At 52.5% G+C, this 22,802-nt stretch overlaps 1 protein-coding gene across 2 annotated transcripts; it reads right to left on the minus strand.

The window, feature by feature from the left end:
• Positions 1 to 1,499: 1,499 nt before the first annotated feature.
• CXCR5 (C-X-C motif chemokine receptor 5) lies at positions 1,500 to 11,611 on the minus strand (the record flags this gene model as incomplete). Of its 2 annotated transcripts, none has more annotated exons than XM_081239375.1 (2): positions 1,500 to 2,561; positions 11,555 to 11,611. In XM_081239375.1, 2 exons carry the CDS (start codon positions 11,609 to 11,611, stop codon positions 1,500 to 1,502), a joined length of 1,119 nt encoding a protein of 372 aa, XP_081095501.1. The 2 variants fall into 2 exon arrangements, with proteins under 2 accessions (XP_081095501.1, XP_081095500.1); XM_081239374.1 differs by having other exon boundaries at positions 1,500 to 2,567.
• Positions 11,612 to 22,802: the final 11,191 nt, after the last annotated feature.

Consider the following 22,802-nt stretch of genomic DNA (forward strand, 5'->3'; position numbering starts at 1 on the left):
CTGGCTCCTCCGCTGCCCAACTTACTATTGGGTGCTGGGAGGAAAAAGGGGCCCCAGGGATTCCCTGGTGTTCCACGGTGAAGACCTAGTCCCCTGGGTCACAGCTCTGATCTCCCCTGTGGGGGCCTCTTAGGGACCTTGGCTGACTGGCTTGAGTGGGCCTGGGCAACCGATGTGTGCCCTCAGCAACTACTAGGGTCCCTGATGTCCCATTCTAGGCGGACCAGAGGCTGGGGAGGAGGCAGGGAGAGCCCTCCCCGGGCAGGGGGCAGGCAGGCACGGAGCAGCTTCCTCTGGTTCCAATTGAGTAGTATCCTCTCGGGGCAGGGCCCAGCTTCCTGGAGCCTGGGGACTTCCCAGCCTAGGCCTGCTTGTCACACTGCCCAGCCCAAGGGGAGGCCTCGCGGCTCTTGCTGAGGCCCAGAGAGATGGCCTGGCCTGCAGGCAGGGGGCTGGATGAGATGACCCCCAGGGACCCCTTAGGTCTGTCTCTTTCCTCAGGAGGTCTCCATCTCTGCTCCGTGGTCAGATTCTCTCTGTGGCTCCAGGAGTTTCCCCTGGCTGTGTAGTTTGCGGGGAGAGGGACAGGGAAGGACACGTCTGTCCCCTTCCCCATCGGTGCCCAGACCCACCAGGACCCTGGACCCTGCTGCCCCTGGCCCACCCTGGGAGCTTTCCACCCTGGGCAGGGAAGACAGCTGCCTTTGGTTAATACTTGTTCATCCTTGGAGCTGGGGAAGGAGAATCTCCTTTCCTTGGTTGGGCTCCTCTCTGCTGACCTTAGTCCTTCTCTAGGATGCTGGCTGGTCTCTGAGGGCACCTGGAGTCTGCCTCAGGCCGCAGACCTCCCAGGGCCCAGTGACATGGGGCTGGCCCGGCACCATTTTGGTCAGAGCCAGGGGCAGCCACCTGGACTGGGTCATCCTGAGCTCCCTGCTTGGTCAAGGTGCTGCAGGGCTGGTGAATGTCTGCTCATTAGGCACTGAGACGTGTTAAGGCCCCACTGCTGCCAGCTGGCCTTTCCTCAGCCTTAACCTCCAACCATCCCCTGGTGCTCAGCTGCTTGTTACTTTTGGCAGGTGAGGTGGGAGGAGAGGTGGGTGGTTGTGGAGGTCGGTGGTCCATAAGATGATGGAGTACGTTCTGGAAGGGGAATGACTCTCCCTATCGACAGGGGCAGAAGGAAAATTTGTTTCTTGAGCTTTGGATGGTCAGGATGAGAGAAGGCAAGTGTGGTCCTCTCAGCCCGAAGCGATACGGACGAGCGCAGGTATCCTTTGCTTTGCCCTTGGGCTGCTTTCCCCTCCCTGGACCCCAGCCTAGACCCGGGGCTGCGAGAAGAGCTGGCGGGGTTGTCCTGGAAAGAGAGGTTGGTTCCTCCAGCTGCCGCACATGAGGACACCGGCCAAGGCGAGCTCTTAGGATCCCAGATCCTGTTGGAAGGAGTTCGAGCGTCACTGCCTGCCCCAAGGAAAGCAGAAACAAAGGGGGGCTAGGACCTAGAAGGTGGTGAGGGAGGTGGCATTCTCTGACTCCGAGAGGCTGCTCTTGCGCCAACTAGGGAAGAACTGGCAAAGAGAGGCAGGGCCGGCACAGCCCAGCTTGGTCAGAAGCCGCGACAGGTCACTGCGGAACTTCACTCCGGCAAACGTGTAGAGCATGGGATTGAGGCAACAGTGGGCCAGGCCCAGGAACTCGCTCACGGTGACGGCCACGGAGAGGTAGCCGTTGAACTCACAGGTACTACCCAGGGCCTTCAGCCTCGTCAGGGTGTCCAGGAAGATGACAACGTGGTAGGGTGACCAGCAGAGAAAGAAGACACTTGTCACAAGGATGGCCACCCTGACCGCCTTCTGCCGCTGAGGACGCCGCTGGGCCTGGCACAGCCTGTGCACCACCCCGACATAGCACCAGGTCATCACCAGCATTGGCAGCAGGAATCCTCCGATGTGATAGAGAAAGCGGGAGGTGAACCAGGCATTGGTTTCGGCCTGGTTCTCTTGGGGGAAGGTGCAGTGTGGCAGAGAGTCGTTGTAATGGGGTTGACTGACTTTGGCGAAAAGGATCTCTGGCAAGGCAAAGAAGATGCCCGCCAGCCAGATGGTTGCACAGGTGATGTGGATGGAGAGGAGGCGGCGGTGGCGGTAGGCGTGGACCGCGTGGACGATGGCCAGGTAGCGGTCCACGGCGATGCAGGCCAGGAGCAGGCTGCTGCAGTAGAAGTTGATCTTGTGCAGAGAAATCACGGTTTTGCAGAGGAAGCTGCCCAGGACCCAGCCCACGGAGCCCTCGGCCACAGCAAAGGGCAAGATGAAGACCAGCAGGAGGTCGGCCACCGCCAGGTGGAACAGGAAGGTCTCGGTTGAGCTGCGCGTTTGCCGGTGCCGCTCCAGGATCACCAGCACCAGGATGTTGCCCATCATACCCAGGAGGAAGATGAGGCCATAGGCCACGGGCACAAACACGGCCTTGAAGGAGGTCAGCAGGGGCCCCTCAGCTGCGGAGCAGAGGTGATTTTCCGTTGGGTGGGTCTCCGTACTGTCATTGTAGCTGCCTAATTCCTTGTACTGCAAGGGCAAGGAGACAGGAGGGTGGGAACTGAGAACCAGTCTTTCCTCTCAAGAGGGACCCAGGCCCCCTGGTAGAGTAATCCTATCCCCCCAGGCTAACCGCTTTTGTCCCTGCACTCCCAGTCCGCCCACGGACCAAATCCCAGTTTCCCTTTGTGTTCCTCAAACAAATCACGTTGCCTTTTCCAACTTCAGGTTTCGTCTGTAAACATCCCTCACTGGGTAGTGACAAAGATGAAAGGAGATATATGGTGTGGATGTGCTTCATAAACTCTGAAGGGCTGGGCACCTGTAAGTCGTTTCTCATTTGCGAGGCCTCAGGTGCGGAAGGATGCAGCCACAGGGGCTGGAATCAGGGCTTCCATTTGGGGGAATGGATCTGGTTGGGACAAAGAGCCATCTCTTCCAATTCTGAACAGAACAGAGGGCACTAAGACCTAGGATCCTGCTGAAGGGGTGGATGCTGGTATGGCCTGCTGGCTTGCTCTCAGTTTGTCCCCTTGTTCCTTCATTATATCTGAAACTGTAGTAAGAGCCTCTTTTTTTTGTTTAATCGGCACAGCAAGCTCAAGGCATGTGATATTCCTGTTTCACCCATGTCTTGCCAGAGATCAGGTCTGCTCGAACCCACGCTGATGTAACTTGCACCACTACGCAGCAGCGCTGCCTGGCTGCCCTGCCTGCTGTTCCCCATCACCAGCAAACTCCTCCCTTCTCCGCGAGGGGGGGAGGGGGGACGGGGGAGGCTTCCAAGTGAAGGGGATGTGCCCACTCTGTCTCCGGAAGCTCACTCCTCCCTTGCCTCCCCCTCCTCCCCCCACCCCTCCCCACCCCAGCACTCAGGTTGTTTACCCAGCTAACCGCAAAGGAAGGCAGGGCGCCTGTTTTCATACCTTTCACTCACAGCTGCCCCCCTGCACCTGCTCCTCACTTCCCAGCTCTGTTCTTCCCACCCCCTCCCGTAACCAGACCCCTCTCCACGGCATTTCAAAACCAATTATAACCAGCTTATGTGGCTTCAAAAAGGCACTTCTGTAAACGATGAGCCCCAGGGAGAGAGAGGATGGGAGAGGGTACCGGGCACCCAGGCTCAGGGTGGTCCCACCCTGCCCTCCTTCCTGGAGAGCGAGGGTCCCACACAAGCAGGGGGTGGTTGTCCTGCTACCCAGGGCCCCAGCTGTGGGTCCTACACTTGCTCTCCATGGTGGGAAGACCCATTTCCCAATCTGGGCCTTTCCTTCCAGTTCCTGGGGCAGGTGGCTCTGGGAGAAGCGGGTGGGAGGATACATTCGTGCAGCGGCAGAGTCGTAGGCTCGCCCGACCCCAGCATCCCTCTGCCACAGCCCCAGTCTAGCCCTCGTTCACCCTAATGCTCAGGACTTCTGTCTCCCCATGGGTCCCATTCTCACCGACTTCTCCACTCTTATCCATCTCCTACACAGAGGACAGGGTGAGTGTTTCAGCCCACGAATACCATCACATCCGTGTCCTGCTTAAAATCTTTTACTGGTTCCCAGTTACCTCTAAGCAGTGGTTTTCTTTTCTTTTTGTCTTTATCTTTTGTTTCTCAATTTCAAAGAATTTTAAAAAAATGATTGCAGTAGAGTTGATTTAAAATGTTGTGTTACTCATATTTAATAGCAAAGTCAGTTATAAGGAAAAGTCATGTCTGGGATCAAGTTGATCCATAGAAGATCGGAAGAAGCCAACCTCAGTGCATTCACACAGCCGAATACTATGCAGCGCTCAAAAAGAAGTGAGGTTTACCTGCACATGCTCTTAGGAAGAGATGTTTACCATACGTTACTAAATTTCAGAACTAATCGTGAGGCCTCCCATACAGCATAAGTCCATGGACTTTCTTTGCAGGTTTTACTGGGGTCGGGGGGGGGGGGCAGTGGGAAGGGAGGGAGCCTCTGGTCCTCCCGTCTTTAATCCAGACACCCTTGTCTCATGTGGCGTTTCACACATATGCTTTTGTTTACGAAAATGGTTCTGCTTTCACTGGAAGACCATGGACTTGCAGGGTGAGGTCTAAACTCCTCTACAGGGCCTTTACATGTTTGCAAACTGTATATTCCCCTGACCTTTCCAACCTTCTCTTCCACTTTATCGCTTTATCCCTCTCCTTCAGGTTCATCATTCTCCTGGCTGCCTGCCCCCATCACGCTGATACAATCCTGTCTCTAAAACTCTTCCTTTCGCCCAGCAGTCCTTTCTTCCCAAGTCTGCCTATTGCTATGCTTCCTTCAAGGCCCCACTCAACCCCACCTTCCTGTGTCCTTCCTAAATCTTCTGCTTGGAATTACATTCTCTCTTCTTCCATCACGTGTGCCTTTGTCACCTCACTCAGGGTTGGGATGTCAGGGGCCTCATTGGATGGTGAGCTCCCGGGGGCGGGTCTCGGGTGTCTCCCTTACAAGACCATGTGTTTTACGCATGCCAGACATGATGCAGATGTGTGCTACACCGCTTGGAGAGTGGTTTCCCAGATAAGGCCAGGGCACCTCGTCTTCTGGGACTCCGGGGAAGTTCCTCCCTGTGCCTCAGCAGACTCAGACACTCCTTCCCACCCTTCTTCAGTGTTTGCCTCTTCCCAATGCTCTTGACAGCCTAGAGCCTATCTTGGGTTCTCTAACCATATCGGGAGTTATTTCCAACATCGTCATTGAATACAACCATTTGATTCATCCTGGAATTCAGCAGGAGTTAAAGGGGAAAGCAGTGAGATGAGCTGTTTTCATGCAGAGCAAAGCAATTGAGACAGAAGAAGAGATGCAGGGTTTGGTGCAGTCAGCGGGGCTGGACTCCATCTACCTTGTGGTGGGAGCCTGGCCGTCCCACTGCCCAACGGAGGGCTTAGGTGCAGCCAGCCTGTCTGGTCCAGAACCACTCAAGACCTGCCCTCTAAAGCATTCAGGTTGATTGTTTGCTGCTCATTTAAAGTCAACACAGAGAGACAAGTCCCCAGGACCCCAGAGCCCCCATCTCCTGAGAACCCAGGTTTAGAGGAGGGTTGGGAGTGGGGGACTGTCTCCCTTCTTACCAAGAGGCCATTGTTCGGCAGAGCGCTCAGGCAGAGAGGAGAAGACGGAGGAAGCTGGTTTGAGGAGTGCTGAGAGATGGTGATGCCTCTCAGCAGGAGGTGTCAAACAGACATCCTGGGGGCTCGGGAGTGGCACGTGTTAAAGCCACTTCCCACAGCCAGGGGATCCGGCACACCCGCCCTTCCTCAAATCATGGAGATAGGTAATCGAGCAAGGTCAGCTCTGGCCCAGTGGGAAGTTAGGAATCCTGAATGCTGCGGGGAGTGGGCGCGGAAGGGAGCCCCCCAGGACTCACACCCAGAGGGAGCTCAGGGTGGGCCATCTGGCCGAGCGCTCACTCATCCTTTGCTATGAGAAGCTGCAGGAAGCCACGGCCCTCAGGCACACACACACTCTGACGGCAGCATGACCCTGTATAGACTCAGACGTGTGACTGCTGGGGCCATGACAGCATGTGGCATAAGCAGGTACCCAGCGGACAGTAGCCTAACAGAGGCCAGGGACCCAGGCCTCAAAGAAGGCAAGAAACCACGATGACTGGGATGAAGCTGCGGAGAGGGCAGGAGTGGGGACTAGAACAGTCTGTGTCCTGGTATTGAGGTGCCAGGAGAAGGGAGGATGGGGGGAGAGATCAGAGTGCTTGGAATTACAAATATTACTCTTCCCACCCCCACTCCACTCCCCTGCCCCTCCCTCCTTTCCTTCCTCAGGAACCTCTGTAGGACCCAGGCCCCTCCTTGGATAATTAAGTCCTCCAAGCCCCATCTGACTTCAAATAATGAGGCTGTCTCACTGCCCTGCACTGGCCGGTGTGAAGCTCAGCAAACGTTTGCTGATGGGGCTCTGTGTCAGCAGGTGGGCAGCGGGTGTCTAGGACCTTCCTCAGGGGTCTGTCCTGGACCCTCTCCTCTTTTTCACTCTCAGCCCTGTCTTGGGTGATACGGCTGGGGGAGGTTTTCAGACCGTGCAGAGTTCTCTACAACCTGGAACTACAGGCCCAAACTGACCAGGTGGAATTGGTAAAGAAAAACGTAGAGACCTAGATGGGGTTTAAAACTTCAACTCTTCAGGGACAGGTTGGAGAAGACCTGACTTAACAACTGTTTATGAGAAAAAGACCTGAGAGTTTGTTGACTGCAGGCTTCAGATGAGTCAACAGGGTGGCGTGGCTGCCAGCAGGGCTCTGTTGACTTATCTAGGTGAACAGAAACCTGTAGGTGGGCACCTGCCACCAACCCAGTTTGTTTGGGCTGGACAAGGGTGACCAGCTGTTAAGGGGTCTGGAAATCCCCACCCTGGGGGAAAGTTTCCAGGTCCCGGGCTGTGGTGTCCAGGAAAGAGAAGACTTGAGTCCAGGAGAGCTGGCTCCTTCCAGGACTGGAAAGAGCCCCCATGGCGAGAAGGCAGGATGGGCTTATTGTGTGAGGTCCTAGCAGGTAGAGCAGGAGAAATGGGCAGAGGTTGGGATGGGGGGTGTTTCAGTCAAAGGAGAAAGAACCTTCTAACAGGCAGAACTGTCGAACCATGGGTTGGGGCCCTTGGGAGGAAGAGGAATGTTTGAGGCCAAGTGTGTGGGAACGGATTCCTGCTCTGGAAAGGAAGCTGGGCCCTGCCCTCAGATGTCCCTTGCTCACAGCTCCCAGATGCTTTTGAGTCTCTGGCTGCCATGCCCTGCCCTGTGCTGATCTGGTTCTCAGTGTCACCTTCATCTAGCTCAGCACCTGGGTAGGAGCCGTTGCTTCTCCAGCCTGTCTGTTCTTCACTGAGTGAATGGCCCAGCCCGACTTGCTTCTCAGCCCCCAGGAGGCAGGCAGGGCTGCTGAGTGCTTGGCTCATCCAGGCCCAACTCCAGGGCTCCAGGGGCCTGAGTCATACTAGCTGCAAGGGGCGTCTACACACACAGACGCGCGCGGTTCATCACTCTGGCTATAGGGGACACACACAGACTCCGTCTCCTTTTATGCCCCTGGCTGGATATTCCCAACCCAGAGTCAGGAGTCATGAGTGGGACCAGCCAGGGCGTCTCTCATTCCAGCTTTCCGTGGCTTGAGGGGTGCGGGGGTCTGGAGGAAGGAGGCTGGGCTGAGAGGCGAGGGCGGAGGACTTTATCCCTTCCCCACTCTTCCTTTAGAGGGCCCACACCCCCTAAAGACCATCTGAGATTCTGGCTGGCCAGTTGTCACATCTCCCCCCTCTCCCCGCCCCCCCCCCTCAGGAGCGAGCCCGCCAGGTTCCTCTTCCATCTCCACCCAAAGGTTTGGCCATCAGGAACATGGCACTACTCTGGGTGTGGTTCTGGGGGGAGACTTTAAGCTATCCCTACCTCTGCACTGAGTCTTTAGGTTTCAAGGGGTCCCCCTTGGCACCCCAGATCAATTTTCACTTTGGGGACAGAGCCACACAGTCCGAGGGACAGGCAGACAGGTCTCTTAGGTGTGTACGGCAACCTCTTGAAGCCATCTCCTGGGTCAGTACTGATTTGAAATATTTTGTCCCATCGTTCCTGAAAGAATACACATTCTTGTGTCCTGATTCCCAGTGCTAAATTCATGGTCACTTTTTCTGCCATTGTGCCAGAGGAGTGGATCAGCCACAGTCTGTGTCCTCACTGAAGGCAAGAATTTCTGATGGAGACTGTGGTCTGTGTGCCTGAGCCCAGACTTGCCCCAACACTGACCCCTCCCCAGGCTAGCCCTGGGTCTCTCCCTCATCTCTGACCCTTCCAATCAGCCCCAGTTGGGGCTTCTTCTACTGGGGTTCCTCTGGGACTTTTGACCTGGTTTGGGAGCGGGTGAGCCTCCCTTCCCCCAAGGTAAACCCCAGAAACAGCCTGAGCTGGTTTTGGTTCCTCTTCTTCACACCTCCTTGATGAAATGGGGCAGTGCGTATGAATGGCCTTCCCGTCCTGTGATGCGCTGATCACGCTGAAGTCATAGACTGTGGGGGTCATCCCTGGGGAGGGGTCAGGGGAAGCCAGGCCCTGGGGCTGGACCACCTTCACCCTGCTCTATAGCAGCTTCCCCTCCTGGCTGGTGTGCAGGGTGGGGCTGGAGGTGCAGTTTATGACCGACCCCTGTAGGTGCCCCAGGTCCTAGGTCTGTCAAGAGGAGGCTGCATGCTTTCTGATCCAGGTTCCTAAGGACAGGCTTTTCTAGGTCTGCCTAGATCTGCCTTCCCAGCAGGATGAGTCCCTGGCATGCCCGCCCCAGGGACCTGGCTCCTAGTTTCTGGTACTTAGCCATCTAGAGTTTTTCTGTTTGGATCCCCTATTCATGGGAATTAGCAACCTATCTCAAGAAAATGGACATTTTAAACAGTTGATCTTAGAATGCAAGAGGAGGGAGGGAAGATAGGGTGCCCAACACTTGGTTTATGGCCAAGAGCCCCCAGTTCTTTTTTTTTTTTTTTTTTTTTTTTTCTTTTTGTGGTATGCGGGCCTCTCACTGTTGTGGCCTCTCCCGTTGCGGAGCACAGGCTCCGGACGCGCAGGCCCAGCGGCCACGGCTCACGGGCCCAGCCGCTCCGCGGCATATGGGATCCTCCCAGACCGGGGCACGAACCCGTATCCCCTGCATCGGCAGGCGGACTCTCAACCACTGCGCCACCAGGGAGGCCCAAGCCCCCAGTTCTTAACCCAGCATTGGAGTCTAGAACCCAGTGTTCTAGGCCACTGAACTGATACTTGGTTTGGACCAGGAGAGGGAGAGGAATAGGAAGCAAAATAATAGAAGTGAGACTAACTCCAGAGAGAAATGGGGAGTTGAGACACTCAGCAGAGCAGCACAAATCAGTACATACTTATTGAGAAGCTACTGCATACAAGACTCTCCTGCTGCCCTGCCATGCCAGGGCCCCTGTGCTGGGAGATACCGTCAGGGAGCCTGTCAAAACTGCTCAAGGTCCTGCTGTGAGTGGCGGGGGGTGGAGAGAGAGTGTCTGTACTTCTGAGGGGGCAACAGCCCTGGAGAGAGAGTGTATGGGAGTTGGGTGAAGGTGGGATGAGGTGCTGGGGGCTGGCTGAAGAAAGGTCCAGGGCCCGGATGGTCCTAGGACTCCTGGCTCCTGGCCCGACCCTGATGGAGGAGGTTCAGGCCTGCAGGGATGCCTGGGCTGAGACCACTCATTTGAGGCTTGACATGAAGTGAGTCACCGCTCTCTCTCCCGGGGCTGCAGATTTTCTTCGGTATGTGGGACATGCCCCGCTGTCCCCCTGCGGCCACCTGTCTCTAGTAGGTCACACAGTGGAGTGAGGCGTGCAGTTAGGGGAACTCTTGAGGTTTCTCAGAAGCCAGAACCGGCCAGGTCTCGAGTTGGTTACTGTGATATCCAACTGGGTCAGGGCTCGTGGTCAGCTTCAAGCTTCGGGCAGAGGAAGATGCCCAGTAACCTAGTCAGGTGAGGCCAGGGGCCAGGGCTGGGGGCCAGGGTGGGAGCACGTTGCCTTGTCAGGCTTGCGGGGTTTTCGTCTGATTGGACTCAGGGCCAGCTTTATGGGTGTGAGACCAGTACAGTCACGCAGGGCCCAGCACTTAGAAGAGCCCTGTGCTTGGTTTACTGCTCTGCCGTCTCTATCTTGAAATTTTTAACAGAGGCCCTGCATGTTCATTTTGCATTGGGTCCCACAAATTAAGCAGCAGGTCTGATTAGACTGATGGTTCTGGCTCTGCTTTTATCGGGGGCTTGGATCTGAGGAGACAGGCTTTGGGTACTTATCCCTTCCCCCACCTCCCCATGCTCTGCTTACGCTTCCAAGTCTTGGGATCTGGGCAAGTGAGAGGCAGACTTTTCCAAGCAAGTCTGGGAACACAGCTGGTGGAGTTACAGTATAGACTCCAGTCAAGGGAGCTAGAGGGAGTCGGAGACCATCTCAGGGTGAGTTTAGGGCCAGGAGAGCTGGCAGGTGTAGGAGAAAAGGTTTGGACATTTCGAAAAGGATCCAGCCCAGAATTTAGCTCAGAGAGAAGTTCTTTTCCTAGCAGTGCTCTTGGCCATGGGGGAAAGGGAGTGAAGACTACAAGAAAGTTTCCAGAAGATCCTTACAAGCAACCCTCTGCTGCCTTCACACAGGAGTCTTGGGTCTCTGGTTGAGTTGCTCCTTACATACATCTTCTGGGGACCCAGTAAAAGCCAAGCCAACTGGGTTACTCTGCTTCACGGGACAGTCTTGGGTGGGTGGCAAACAGTGACGCTGGGGACTATTTTCTTAGCCCACCGCAAAAGACCTTATCTCTAGAGAGCCCAGTCCTCTGAGGGAGGCCACAACATGCTCAGAGACATTTCTAGGATTAACACCGAGTTCTTCCACTAACTTGACACCAGCTTGGCACCCCCTACCTCCTGACCCCAGCCCACTGGGGTCCTCTCCCTTGCTGACCATCTCCTTGGGTTTAGCACATAATCATTGTCTACGAGCTTCTGGTGAGTAATTTTTTTTTTCTTCTTGGCTAGCCCGTAAGCTATTTAAGTGCCAAGAACAGGCTCTCACCTTCTCTATCCAAGAGAGAATGTCATGCCCCGATGACAGAATCGTAGAGCAAGAGATGAATAAACATACACTGATTGGTCAACCAGCAATGCCAGCCTCCTGATATTAAGAAAACCTCCAAAGTACTTTCCCATCTACCCTGTATTCCAGCCGTATGAGATGAGGAGAGGAGCCCCTACTGAAGAATGGAGAGGCAAAGTGACTTGTTCTAGGTCCTAGAGCATGTCAGGGAGGATGCAGGACCTGAACCCATACTTCCAATCCCCTCTAAATAAAGGATGTCTATTTAAGGCAGCAGCTCTATTTTCCATGGAATGAGAAATCAAACCTTAAAAGGCAGGCGCCGATCCGCAGTGGGAGAGGACTGCATGCCTTTCCCTCTTCCTTGGGCCCCGGGCACAGGATATTTAGAATTCCTGGGCCACCATAATAAGCTGCCTGTCCCTACTCACCAGGTCCTCCGGGTTGTAGTTCATGAAGTCCATGTCCAGGGTTAGGGGGTAGTTCATGGTTGTAGCCGTATGTCACCAGACTGGCCGCTGCCTGACGTTGAGAGCTTCTCCGCCTGCTGACTATAGAGAGGTGGCAGCCGTCAGCTGCAAATTTAAACAAATGAACTGCGCGCTGTCTCCTGGGGCCGCGTAGGACCCGAGGCCTGTCTCACAACTCATCATTTTTTTTTTGTTTCCACTGGGTCTTTTGTGTTTTTTTGAAGAAAAAGGGAAAATCCCCACAGCCATCAGTGCTAGTCAAGCATTTCAGCTTCTTTCCCAGCAATAGTTGTCTCACTTGGGGCTTGTAACTGGTTTAAAGGCTGCCGCTCGCTTCTCCCTGCATCTCCACCAGCCTCCCAACAGGGAGTTGTGCCTTGTAATGAAAACCACCAAATCGGTCGGGGGGCTTTGAGGGAAACTCCACGCAGAAGGGGAACAGGAGGTGAGCTCTTCCAGGCCCTCTCCTCCAAGCTGCCTCCAAACCCTCATCTGTCTCCCCACTAGGGCAACCCAGCCCCCAGTGTGTCCAGGGCTGAAAGTCCCTTGTCCTGGGAAACCCCTCAGTCCAAGGCAGACTGGGATACCCTACCCTACTGGGCATCATCCTTTTGCCCAGGCAGGGGCAAAACCCCTTCCCTTTCTAGCTCAAGTTCAGAAGAGATAGGTTAGAAGTTTTCAAAGGGAGCAACACTAAAACACTGCTGGAAGACAAAACCAAAATTACCCAAATCACCAAGCACAAAATATAGTCACAGAAGAGTCATTTTCTGACTCAAAATTAATGATGTTCGGGCTTCCCTGGTGGCGCTGTGGTTGAGAGTCCGCCTGCTGATGCAGGGGACACGGGTTCGTGCCCCGGTCTGGGAAGATCCCACATGCCGCGGAGTGGCTAGGTCCGTGAGCCATGGCTGCTGAGCCTGCGCGTCCGGACCCTGTGCTCTGCAGCGGGAGAGGCCATAACAGTGAGAGGCCCGCGTACCGAAAAAAAAAAAAAAAAAGAGATTAAAAAAAATAATAATAATAATGATGTTCTAGCTATAAATTAACTCGGTTGGCACATAAATGGTTAATGTCATAGACTACCCAGCTAGAGTAGACTTTTACATGGGAGGACCCTGAGGCCCAGAGAGGCAGAGTGACGTCCTCAGGACCCAAAGCTAACCAGTGGCAGAGCCAGGACTGAACCCAGGCTTCCTGACTCCATATTCAGCGTTTCGCCTATCCCACCAGGCTGCTACTCTTACAGGCTCAACGGAACCCTTTTCCTTTCCCTCACCTCTGCCCTGTCTGTGGACCCCTACCTTTAAGAAGCTCAATGTAGACACTGATCGACTTCCCCTCCAAGTCTCATCTTCGTGCTTTTTCTTCCAGGAGAGGTCCACAATGATACAAAAACAGTGAGTGCACACACAGAGGCACCCACACATGACGTGCTCTTTCCTTGCCCCACCTCATCCTCCCCTGCCAGCCAAATGGCCATTGGCTGGGATTCTCCCCTTTCTAGTGCCCTCCTTCTCCTTTTCCTCCATGTTCATCTTCCCCTTTTCTCTCCCCCACTTCACCCCAACAGATACATCTTTCTTGGGTTTCGACAGCTTGAGGAGTTTTCAGCCTGTATCTGTACTGTTGAGGTCTTTCTTTCCTCAATCTCCATTCATTGCCTTCAGCACCAGCTTTCAAGGAGGAAGAATTTCAGGAAAAGGGGCCAGAGTTCCCTTCTGCACTTCCAGTCCGGAAACCTTCAGGAGGAAGCTGCCCCAGTGTTTCCTGTGTAATCCCCATTCTTCCAGCCCCACCCACCCCAACATCCCTGCCCTTCCAATCAACTGATATACTCAATTTAGCTTTTGCTACTCTAAGGACATTGATCAGGAAAGAATATAGTACATAGACTCATGTAGGAATTGGAAGGGAATTTGAAAGAGCAACCATTCTATCCTCATTCCCCCCTTCCCCTACCCCCAGCAAATTCAAGATTCCTGTCACTACATCCTCATCAGATGGTCACCCAGTATTAGTCAAACATCCCCAAGGGTGAGAAATTTGTTTCTTTCAAGAGGTCGTGTTTTAATGCAGTATGATTCTATCAACCCATTCTTTGACCTCTGGGTGATTTCTGCTTAATGGTCTAAACATAATCTGACTAGGACAAAATATAGGAAGATAAGATTTTCCTTGTTCAAGGTTCCATACTTATATAACTGTCATTAAAATGGTCTTTCCTGTGGGCTCCCATTCCCCTTGACAACATGCTTAGCAAATTTCACTTTGATGGTTCTAGTCCATCATCTCAGCTTATAAGGGGAAACTTTTGAAATCCTGATTCAGTCCTCTGTGGCTGTGATACCAACTTAGATAAGCCTGTTATCCTTGGGTCTATCCAAGTCTTGATGGAAAATATTGACAGAACAATGCCAAAAACAGAACCCTACTTCATGCCATTAGAAACTTACTATTCTCAAAGGTCAGAGAAGACTTCATGGGAGAAGGAGGACATGGGCTGGACATTGAAGGTTTGGATAGAGTGACCTGATATGCCTGGAGGGGAAGGTGCAAGGTAGGGGGCGTGGGAGATGATGAAGACTGCATGAAAAAGCGTGTGGAAAGAATTACTCAAGATGTGACAGGTGTGGTTATGGTGGTGTTGACGATGATGATGATGATGGGGGGTGTGGTCAGCAGCAAGAAGATGGAGGAGGTTGGAGTGTACACTGGACAAGGTAGGGATTGCTCTCGTGGCCTTCTCCTCTCTTACTCTTCCTGTGGGTGTCCATTCACCTTGTTGTGTGGCAGGTCCAGAAGAGGGGTTTGGGACGAGGCGCAGGACTGCTCCTCAGGTGCAGCAGAGGCCTTGGCTGTGGTTGCAGCTATGATGCTGGGGGCAGCGAGGCATCTGCTGTCTCTCCAGATGCTGGGACATACTGCAGGTTTCCAGGGCCCACTTCTCCCAGCCACTGACCTTTGATGGTCAACTGGGTTTGCCCTAAATGGGTAAATACCACCCAACTATGAGTTCTCATGTTGCCTTAGAAGGTTCAGAGAGTAACTGCCTCTGGTAGAAAAGATGATCTTAAGATCTTCAAAGCCATAAAGCCAGACTAGCCCCGAAGAATAGAGAGGGAAATGCCTAGCCTGTGACCCCTTGACTTTAAGGATGAGATGGCAGGTGTGCCACCTGTGTGTGAGGGGGACATTTCCAGAGAAGGCAGCCCACATTTTATTTCAACTTGTTTATATTTCTTCCGGGTGGGATCCCAAGCCCCACCCCATGGGCAGCCTACCCGAGGCAGAGGTGTTTTCCAGGCTTCTCATCAAAAGCCTGACCACTGGTGGTTCTGACAAGGGTAGATTTGTGTCTGCCTTAGGCAAGATGGTGGCTTCGTATCAGCCCAGGCGGATGTTTCTCAGTAATTTTGCTTCACAGTTCATGCGTTAATTAAGTTTCTCTTTATTTCAGATACAAGATACAGTCACTTGGCTTGGAGTTCATCTCCTACATTCCACAGAAAAATTAAGTTGTTCTTCAGAGTGTTTGGGGTGCAGGGAGAGGGCTGGGGTTTCCCCCCTATTCTTTCACTACCTTGAGATGCTCACTCTCTCTGACCTGGACAGAGATCTTGTTCTCTTCTTTCTCTGGGTCTTCCCCAGCTGTTCAGAACAGCGCTCCACAGGTCCCCACCTAGCGAGTCAGCCCAGGGAGGTGTTGGGTATCTTTCTAGGATAAGAGAATAACAATAACATTCGTATAGCATGTACCAATCTACAAAGTCGCTCAATTTTTATATTTCATTTTTCTTAATCTTTGTACTTAATTTCACATTTAACTCTATTTAATCCTCAAGACTCGTTATGCAGGAGGTATTGGCATCACCCATGGCCAAATTTGCAGGGGGTGGGGCTGGAGGATGAGGAAACAGAGGCTCAGTTGCTCCCTCATGAGTACATTTGGGAAACGTGTGTGTGTGTGTGTGTGTGTGTGTGTACACATGCCAACGAGGCTGTGATGTAAAACCTATTTCAGGGAGAGTGATGACAGGGTCAGGGTCTGAAGCCAAACCCCGGGGGTCGCTCTACCAGACCACATGACCTTCTCTCAGAGATTCAGTTTCGCAAAGGACGGGCACTTACCTGGCTATCTGAGGGGAAAACTCTGCCTAAACCCTTCATGAGCTTTTTAGCAGACACTTACTATGTGCCATGAACTGCTAAGCTCTTCACACACATCACTTCCTATGGTCCTCTGAACAGTCTTTATGTGCTAGGTATGTTTATCACGTTATCACACATGTGGAAACTGAGCTTCAGGCAGTAGTGGGAAGTAGCTGTAAGTGTTAACAGCTCTCTCAGTCACCAGTGACCCAAAAGCACAATAAAAATGAACACAGGAAGTGGGGTGGTAAAGGTTCTCAGTGCTGGAGCCGGCACCCACGCATAGCTCCTCTCATTAGGTAACAGGTAGGAGTCCTGCGGGGAGGAAATGAGCTGCAGGTGTTGGGGAGGTGCATCAAGGTTGCCTCAAGGTTATAGGGGCCATGAGCGTGTCTGGGAACCTCCGGCCTGGGGCGGGTTGTGTGGTCAGGATTAGAGAGTGAGGTTCCTGGATCAGGTGCTTGCACGCTGAGTACGGCTGAGCCCCGGCCAGAGGGGTGATGTGAAGATCGAGGGAGGGGGGATTCAGGCTCTGCCCTGGGAGGACTTTGTCCAGCAGAGAAGGCAGGACAGACCCATGTACCCAAGTCTGCACACTCATATACACATGTAACTTGAGAACATTTTCAAAGCAACATACACGCATGTATTGGAACCCAGTGCGGGCCGAGTCCAGCAGTGTGGAAGACACACAGAGTAGGAAGGATATACCCAGCGTTCCTTTACACATAATCCTGTGTGTGAATGTGCCGTATAAACAGTGGAAAGAAAGCCAGGTTTTATAGCAAAAGGCCTGGACTGGAGGCCCAGCATTTCTATTGTTCAATAAGGCTGCTTTTAGACCAGACCTGCCTAAATATATTCCAAGACACATCAAACACAGAATGCCAAACAGGGCTTCCTTAGGAAAGTGGTTCTCGAATGTTAGGCCTCAGAATCACCTGGAGGGCTTGTTCAACAGATGACTGGGCCCTCCTTCAGGTTTTCTGATTCCCACGGTCTGGGGTGGGACCTGAGAATCTGAACTCCTAACAAGTGACCAGGTGATGCTGATATTGCTGGCCTTGCAACCACACTTTGAGAACCACTGCCCTGGGCTACACAGCACTGGTATGCAGAGAGCACTGGCCCTGACCCAGCCCAAGCCAGCCAGCAAACTCTCAGCCTCTCCACACAAACCCTGCCACAGCTGAGGCTTCTCTACAGCAACTCACCTCACACAACCGGCACCACAACCCACGCTGCTTTCCCTCAGGACACCGGCTTCCCTGGGCCCCAAGCTGGCCCAGCTGAAATTCAGATCATGTCTTCCATCTCTGGCCCTTCTCTTGTCCATCTCGGCCTCCATGATAATTGGTGAAGCTTAAGTTCTGCTGGCTAACCTCAGCACACCGTGTAACCCAGTCACTTTGACCGTGGCCCATAGTATGAAATAGGTCTTACTTCACAGCCTCGTTGGCAAGTGTACACACACACACACGTTTCCCAAATAATACTCATTCTTAGTATGTGTGCCGTACTCGTATTTTCTACCCTTCCTTTCTTCCTCCCCTGCTCCCTCTGGGTCTCTGCCTCTGTCTCTGCCTTTGTCCCTGTCTGTCTGTCTGTCTCTCTTTTTTTCTTCAGTGGAAGTCACTCCACCAAATAGCTTTCATGGATCCACAAGTAAGTCCAATCCCTGGGTATATAAATTACAAATAAAACTTCTCTGAGCCTTAGCTTCCTAATCTGTACACTTGTAAAATGCCTGCACTGCCAATGTTGCTACTGTTTGTCTTGAATAATATCATGTATGTAAAAGTCTTTTTTTCCAAATAGAAATACTCCAGTAGGTACAGAGTGCTATTAAACACACACACATACACAAACCCACACCCATACATACCACACTTTTAAAAGGGGCTTGGAAGCAAGGAAGTTCAGACAGGACTTTGAGGGAAGGGAACAGGGAATGACTGAGCCCCAGCAGAGGTCTGCAGGTGGTACAAGCATATCTTGGGGAGAGGATGGTGGGCAGTTTTTCTGGACTGGAGCAGAGGAAGATGTGGGACAAGGACAAGAGGCTGGGAAGGTGGATTCTGAGAGGCACAGAGAGCCTCTCTGGGCATTTGGATCACAGACGGGGCAACTGGGAAACGCGATAGATCCTTTAGCCACAGAACTTCACAATGAAGATAGAATTAAGGGAAGTTTGTTCGTTTCAACTTCAAAAAAAACACTTATTAATTGCCTACTCCATGCCAGGGTGTAGCAGTGAACAAGACAGACTAGCCTTGCAGATGTCTCTGGTGAGGATGGGCAATGGGTCCTCATATAACTTAATTATTCCTTAAGCTTCCATTACATTCCAAGCACTGAACCAGATGCTGGGGAAAATAATAAGAAACAATCCTACACATGACTCCCGCCCTATCATAGCTTACACTCTGGAGAGGAGGTAGGCAGTAAACCAATCAACTATTTGCTTAGCAGTAATGATAACTTATAAAAATCTGTAAGTGCTCTGAAGAAAAGGAACAGGATTCTTAGAGAGAAAACAATAATGTGAACTCAATCTCCACAAACTAATAACCACAATCACAATACTCCCAGATTAATTTGCAGTTTATAAAGTCCTTTCCCATGCTTTGTCTCAGCAGGACCTCATCTCAAGCCGGTGGAAAAAGCCAGCCAGGAGTTCTTCACCTCTTTTTTGTTTTTTGATGTTCTGCTCTTTTCAGTCATTTTATTCCTTATCTTTTTCTTTTATAAATTTATTTATTTTATTTATTTATTTTTCTTATTTATTTTTGGCTGCGTTGGGTCTTCGTTGTTGAGCGCAGGCTTTAGTTGCAGCGAGTGGGGGCTACTCTTCATTGCCGTGCGCGGGCTTCTCACTGTGGTGGCTTCTCTTGTTGCGGAGCATGGGCTCTAGGTGCGCAGGCTTCAGTAGCTGTGGCACGCGGGCTCAGTACTTGTGGCTCGCAGGCTCAGTAGTTGTGGCACAGGGGCTTAGTTGCTCTGTGGCATGTGGGATCTTCCCGGACCAGGACCAGGGCTCGAACCCGTGTCCCCTGCATTGGCAGGCAGGTTCTTAACACTGCGCCACCAGGGAAGCCCCTCTTTACTTCTTTTATTTGTGAGAAAACCAAGGCTCAGCCATTCTGGTGAGTCGCATGAGTCTTTCCAGTAGAAAAGGAAGTTCAGCCAGTTCTTCTGACTCCGGACCCCGTGCTCTGCCCTCCAGGGAGGAAGAGATGAACTGGCCCCCAGTGGGGCAGTTAGCCTGCTTGTTCTAGAGCAGATGTAAAGTGGCAAAATGTTCATCTCCAGGTGTAAAGAACAAGCTTATGATTACCAAGGGGGGAAGGGTGGATGGGATGAACTGGGAGATTGGGATTGACATATAAACACTATTGATACTAATGAGAACCTACTGTACAGCACAGGGAACTCTGCTCAATGCTCTGGGGTGACCTAAATGGGAAGGAAATCCAAAAAAGAGGGGATATATGTATACTTATATCTGATTCACTTTGCTGCACAGCAGAAACTAACATGACATTGTAAAGCAACTATACTCCAATAAAAATTTTTTTAAAAGTTCATCTCCCCTACGTCCACGGCCTCAGAGCCTCTACGTGAGGCTAGAGAGGAGAACTGTGGTCAGCGAGGGGGTAGGTTAGGGGCCTGGCCTTGGATGACTCAGAGTGGGGCGGGCAGGACAGAGCAAGCTTGAAGGGCAAAGGCAGGAAACGCGAAGCAGGACTGTGAGATGGCATTGTCACGTCATCTGCACCACCTCCATCTCTGTCTCCGTCTCCGGCAGTGAAAGTGAGCCCGGCCCAGGGCGGAGGTGATGGGCCAACGAAACTCACCACCGCGTTCACCTCTGTGACTGGGGACCCAGCGAGGCAGGCCCACCTGCCGTATCAGCACCTTGATCACGGAGCTCATCCGAGCGAGGTTTCCAGATGACTCGGCCCTGCTGTCCCCAGGAAGGAAGCCTTCTGGGCTGCTGCGTGGGGGCCGCTGGTTGTGGGCTAGGCACTTGAAAGAGAGTAAACGATGACACAGCAGTGGGGGACAGGGCTGCTGACACTGTGGTTCCAGCTCTGGAGAGGAGGCCGGGAGAGGCTAAGATGGAGCAGCCACCTGGCCTCACCCACCACAGGGCGATGCTGGGAAAACCCCATAGTGGCTCCCTGTTAGCAAGGAAACAAGCACCAGATTCTGTAACTTGGCATTTTTATTATTTATTTATTTATTTATTATTTTTTTGCGGTACGCGGGCCTCTCACTGTTGTGGCCTCTCCCGTTGCGGAGCACAGGCTCCGGACACGCAGGCCCAGCGGCCATGGCTCACGGGCCCAGCCGCTCCGCGGCATGTGGGATCTTCCCGGACCGGGGCACGAACCCGTGTCCCCTGCATCGGCAGGCGGACTCTCAACCACTGCGCCACCAGGGAAGCCCCCTAACTTGGCATTTTTTGCCCCTGTAATCTGGCCCAAATGTACTGTTTTTCAGGTAATAACTACTTATAGAATGTCCACTCTCTATTTCTAAACCTCTGTCCTCCTGCTCCCCCTCAGGTGCATCGTCCTCCAACCACCCAGATTCCTATAGCTTCCCCGCTTCCTCTCCCCTCCCCTTCCTGCCTTCACCTTTTGCTTAAGGTGTTTCCTGAAATCTCAGCAGCCCTTCCCCCATATCTCTGCTGGACCAAAACTTGAATATCCTCAAGGCCCATCTCAGTGCCCCTCCTCCACAAAGATTCTCCTAAATCAGAGTAATCTTTTCCTCCCTTGAACTTGATCTAGCCCTTTACCTACATTTCTTACCTTTCATCTGGCATTGTAGTTACTTATGTACTATATACCCTCCTATTAGGCTCTGAGAGCCTTTGGTGACCAAGTCCTTTATGATTCATTTCCCCCCTCTCCCTGAGAGCTTTGTACCTAGTAGGTGCTCAGTAATTGTCTTTGACTGACTCACTGAATGAAGGAATGAAGAGGGAATGGGAGAGGGGCCAGTGGAGGAGAGGTAGGAAGTCTGGGTAGGGCCCAGGGGAGGTTGGCTTGCCTTGAGGCTTTCTGTGGGCTGAGCCTGCAGAGCTTAACCTGGGACTGGCAGCAAGGTCAGGAGAAAGAACTCCGGCTTTTGAATCTCAGTCATCAGTAGCCGTATGACCTTGGGAAAGTCTCTGTCTTCTTCCTCATGTGTAAGTGATCTAATACCTATCTCAAAAGTTTATTGTGAGGACAGGTATGTGATCAATACAGGAAAACCCCCAATACCCAGTAGTGTTCGATAAAGTTGCTGACCAGTTAGCCAAGTGAGAGGGGTTTGTTTTAGCTGCTTGTTTTAGGTGGGGTGGGTGGGTGCGGCATTTGCCCTACTCCTCTTTGTAGCAGAGACATCTGCACACTGATCCTGCTAGATTATAACCCAGCACAGTGCCAGGCACACTGCATGCAGTCAGCAGTCCACAGAGGTTTGATGAATGATGGATGAACACTGCATGATAACTGAGTCAATAGCCTCTGGAATCTAAAACCCTCCTTCTGGGGTTTCCCTGGTGGCGCAGTGGTTAAGAATCCGCCTGCCAATGCAGGGGACACGGGTTTGAGCCCTGGTCTGGGAAGATCCCACATGCTGTGGAGCAGCTAAGCCTGTGCACCACAACTACCGAGCCTGTGCTCTACAGCCCACAAGCCACAACTACTGAGCCTGCATGCCACAACTACTGAAGCCAGCCTGCCTACAGCCCATGCTCCGCAACAAAAGAAGCCACCGCAGTGAGAAGCCCGCACACCACAACGAAGAGTAACCCCTGCTCGACGCAACTAGAGAAAAGCCCGCACGCAGCAACAAAGGCCCAACGCAGCCAAAAATAAATAAATAAAATTTAAACCTGACTAACTAAATAAAATCCTCCTTCTGGAAACTAAAGGAACATAAGCTGTGGCTGTTACTGTTGTTCTGCTTCAGGCAGAGGAATTCTTATCCTCTGGGTGGTTGATCCAGCCCTGTGATCCTCCAGGGCCCCTGGCTAGATGCTGAGGGGAGACTGTAGAGGCAAAGGTGGGAGAGAGGCTCAGCTTGTGCTCAAGGGCAATCACCCTTGCTTGACAGCAAACCCAGAAACGCAATGGCGCTTTTTGTCCTTGTCAGGTCTGGGGTGGGGAAGAGAAAAGCCACAAGGCACTGAGCCTTACAAATCAGCCCAGTGCCCAGAAAATGGACCCTGGCCAAGGCTGCGTAGCCGTGGAACTCACTGTCCTGGAGATTGACCCAGGAGGCTGAGCCCTGGTCAGCAGCAGAGAGACAGCTCCTTGGGCTGGGCAGTGGGCAAAGAGGGTGGCTGGGGATGTGCCTGGGGATAGGGTAGAATGAGCCCGAACTGGCCTTGGCAACTTCCAGGCACCCATTTCCTCCTGTGCGATGAGCAGAGTTTGGAACACATCATAGAAGCTTCTCGGACCAGGGGCACAGAGGCTGATGAGGGGCTCCTTTCCATAATCTGAGGCTAGTGTACAGGGATGTGTCATGTGTGGATGCACCCTGGAGAGAAACCGGCCTCCCTGATGTCTGGAGGTTGCTGAGCTGCAGGAATTCGTGGTCGGAGGACCCTTGTGGAACCGCACAACTCAGACTGGGGCTGGAACCCAAATGCACCTCAGCTGTGACTCGAACCCAGCCAAAACTCAGACTGGGAGTTGAACCCACTGTCTTTTAATTGAAATCGCACACCTGGTCTCGGACTTAATGAAACTCAGGTTCTTTATGTCTCAGCGCAGAAGGAAATCAGCGAGAAACAAAGTGATAGGTAAGAAGCAGATTTATTTAAAGAGATACACACTCCATAGACAGAGCATGGGCCATCTCAGAAGGTGAGAGGCCTTTTAGATACACATTCCTTAGACATAACGTGGTCTGTCTCAGAAGGTGAGCGTGGCCCTGAAATATGGGGTGGTTAGTTTTAATGGGCTGGGTAATTTCATAGGCTAACGAGTGGGAGGATTATTCCAATTATTTTGAGAAGGGGTGGGGATTTCCAGGAATTGGGCTACTGCCC

The sequence above is a fragment of the Mesoplodon bidens genome, assembly GCF_964165515.1.
Source record: "Mesoplodon bidens genome assembly, chromosome: 7".
NCBI lineage: Eukaryota > Metazoa > Chordata > Mammalia > Artiodactyla > Ziphiidae > Mesoplodon > Mesoplodon bidens.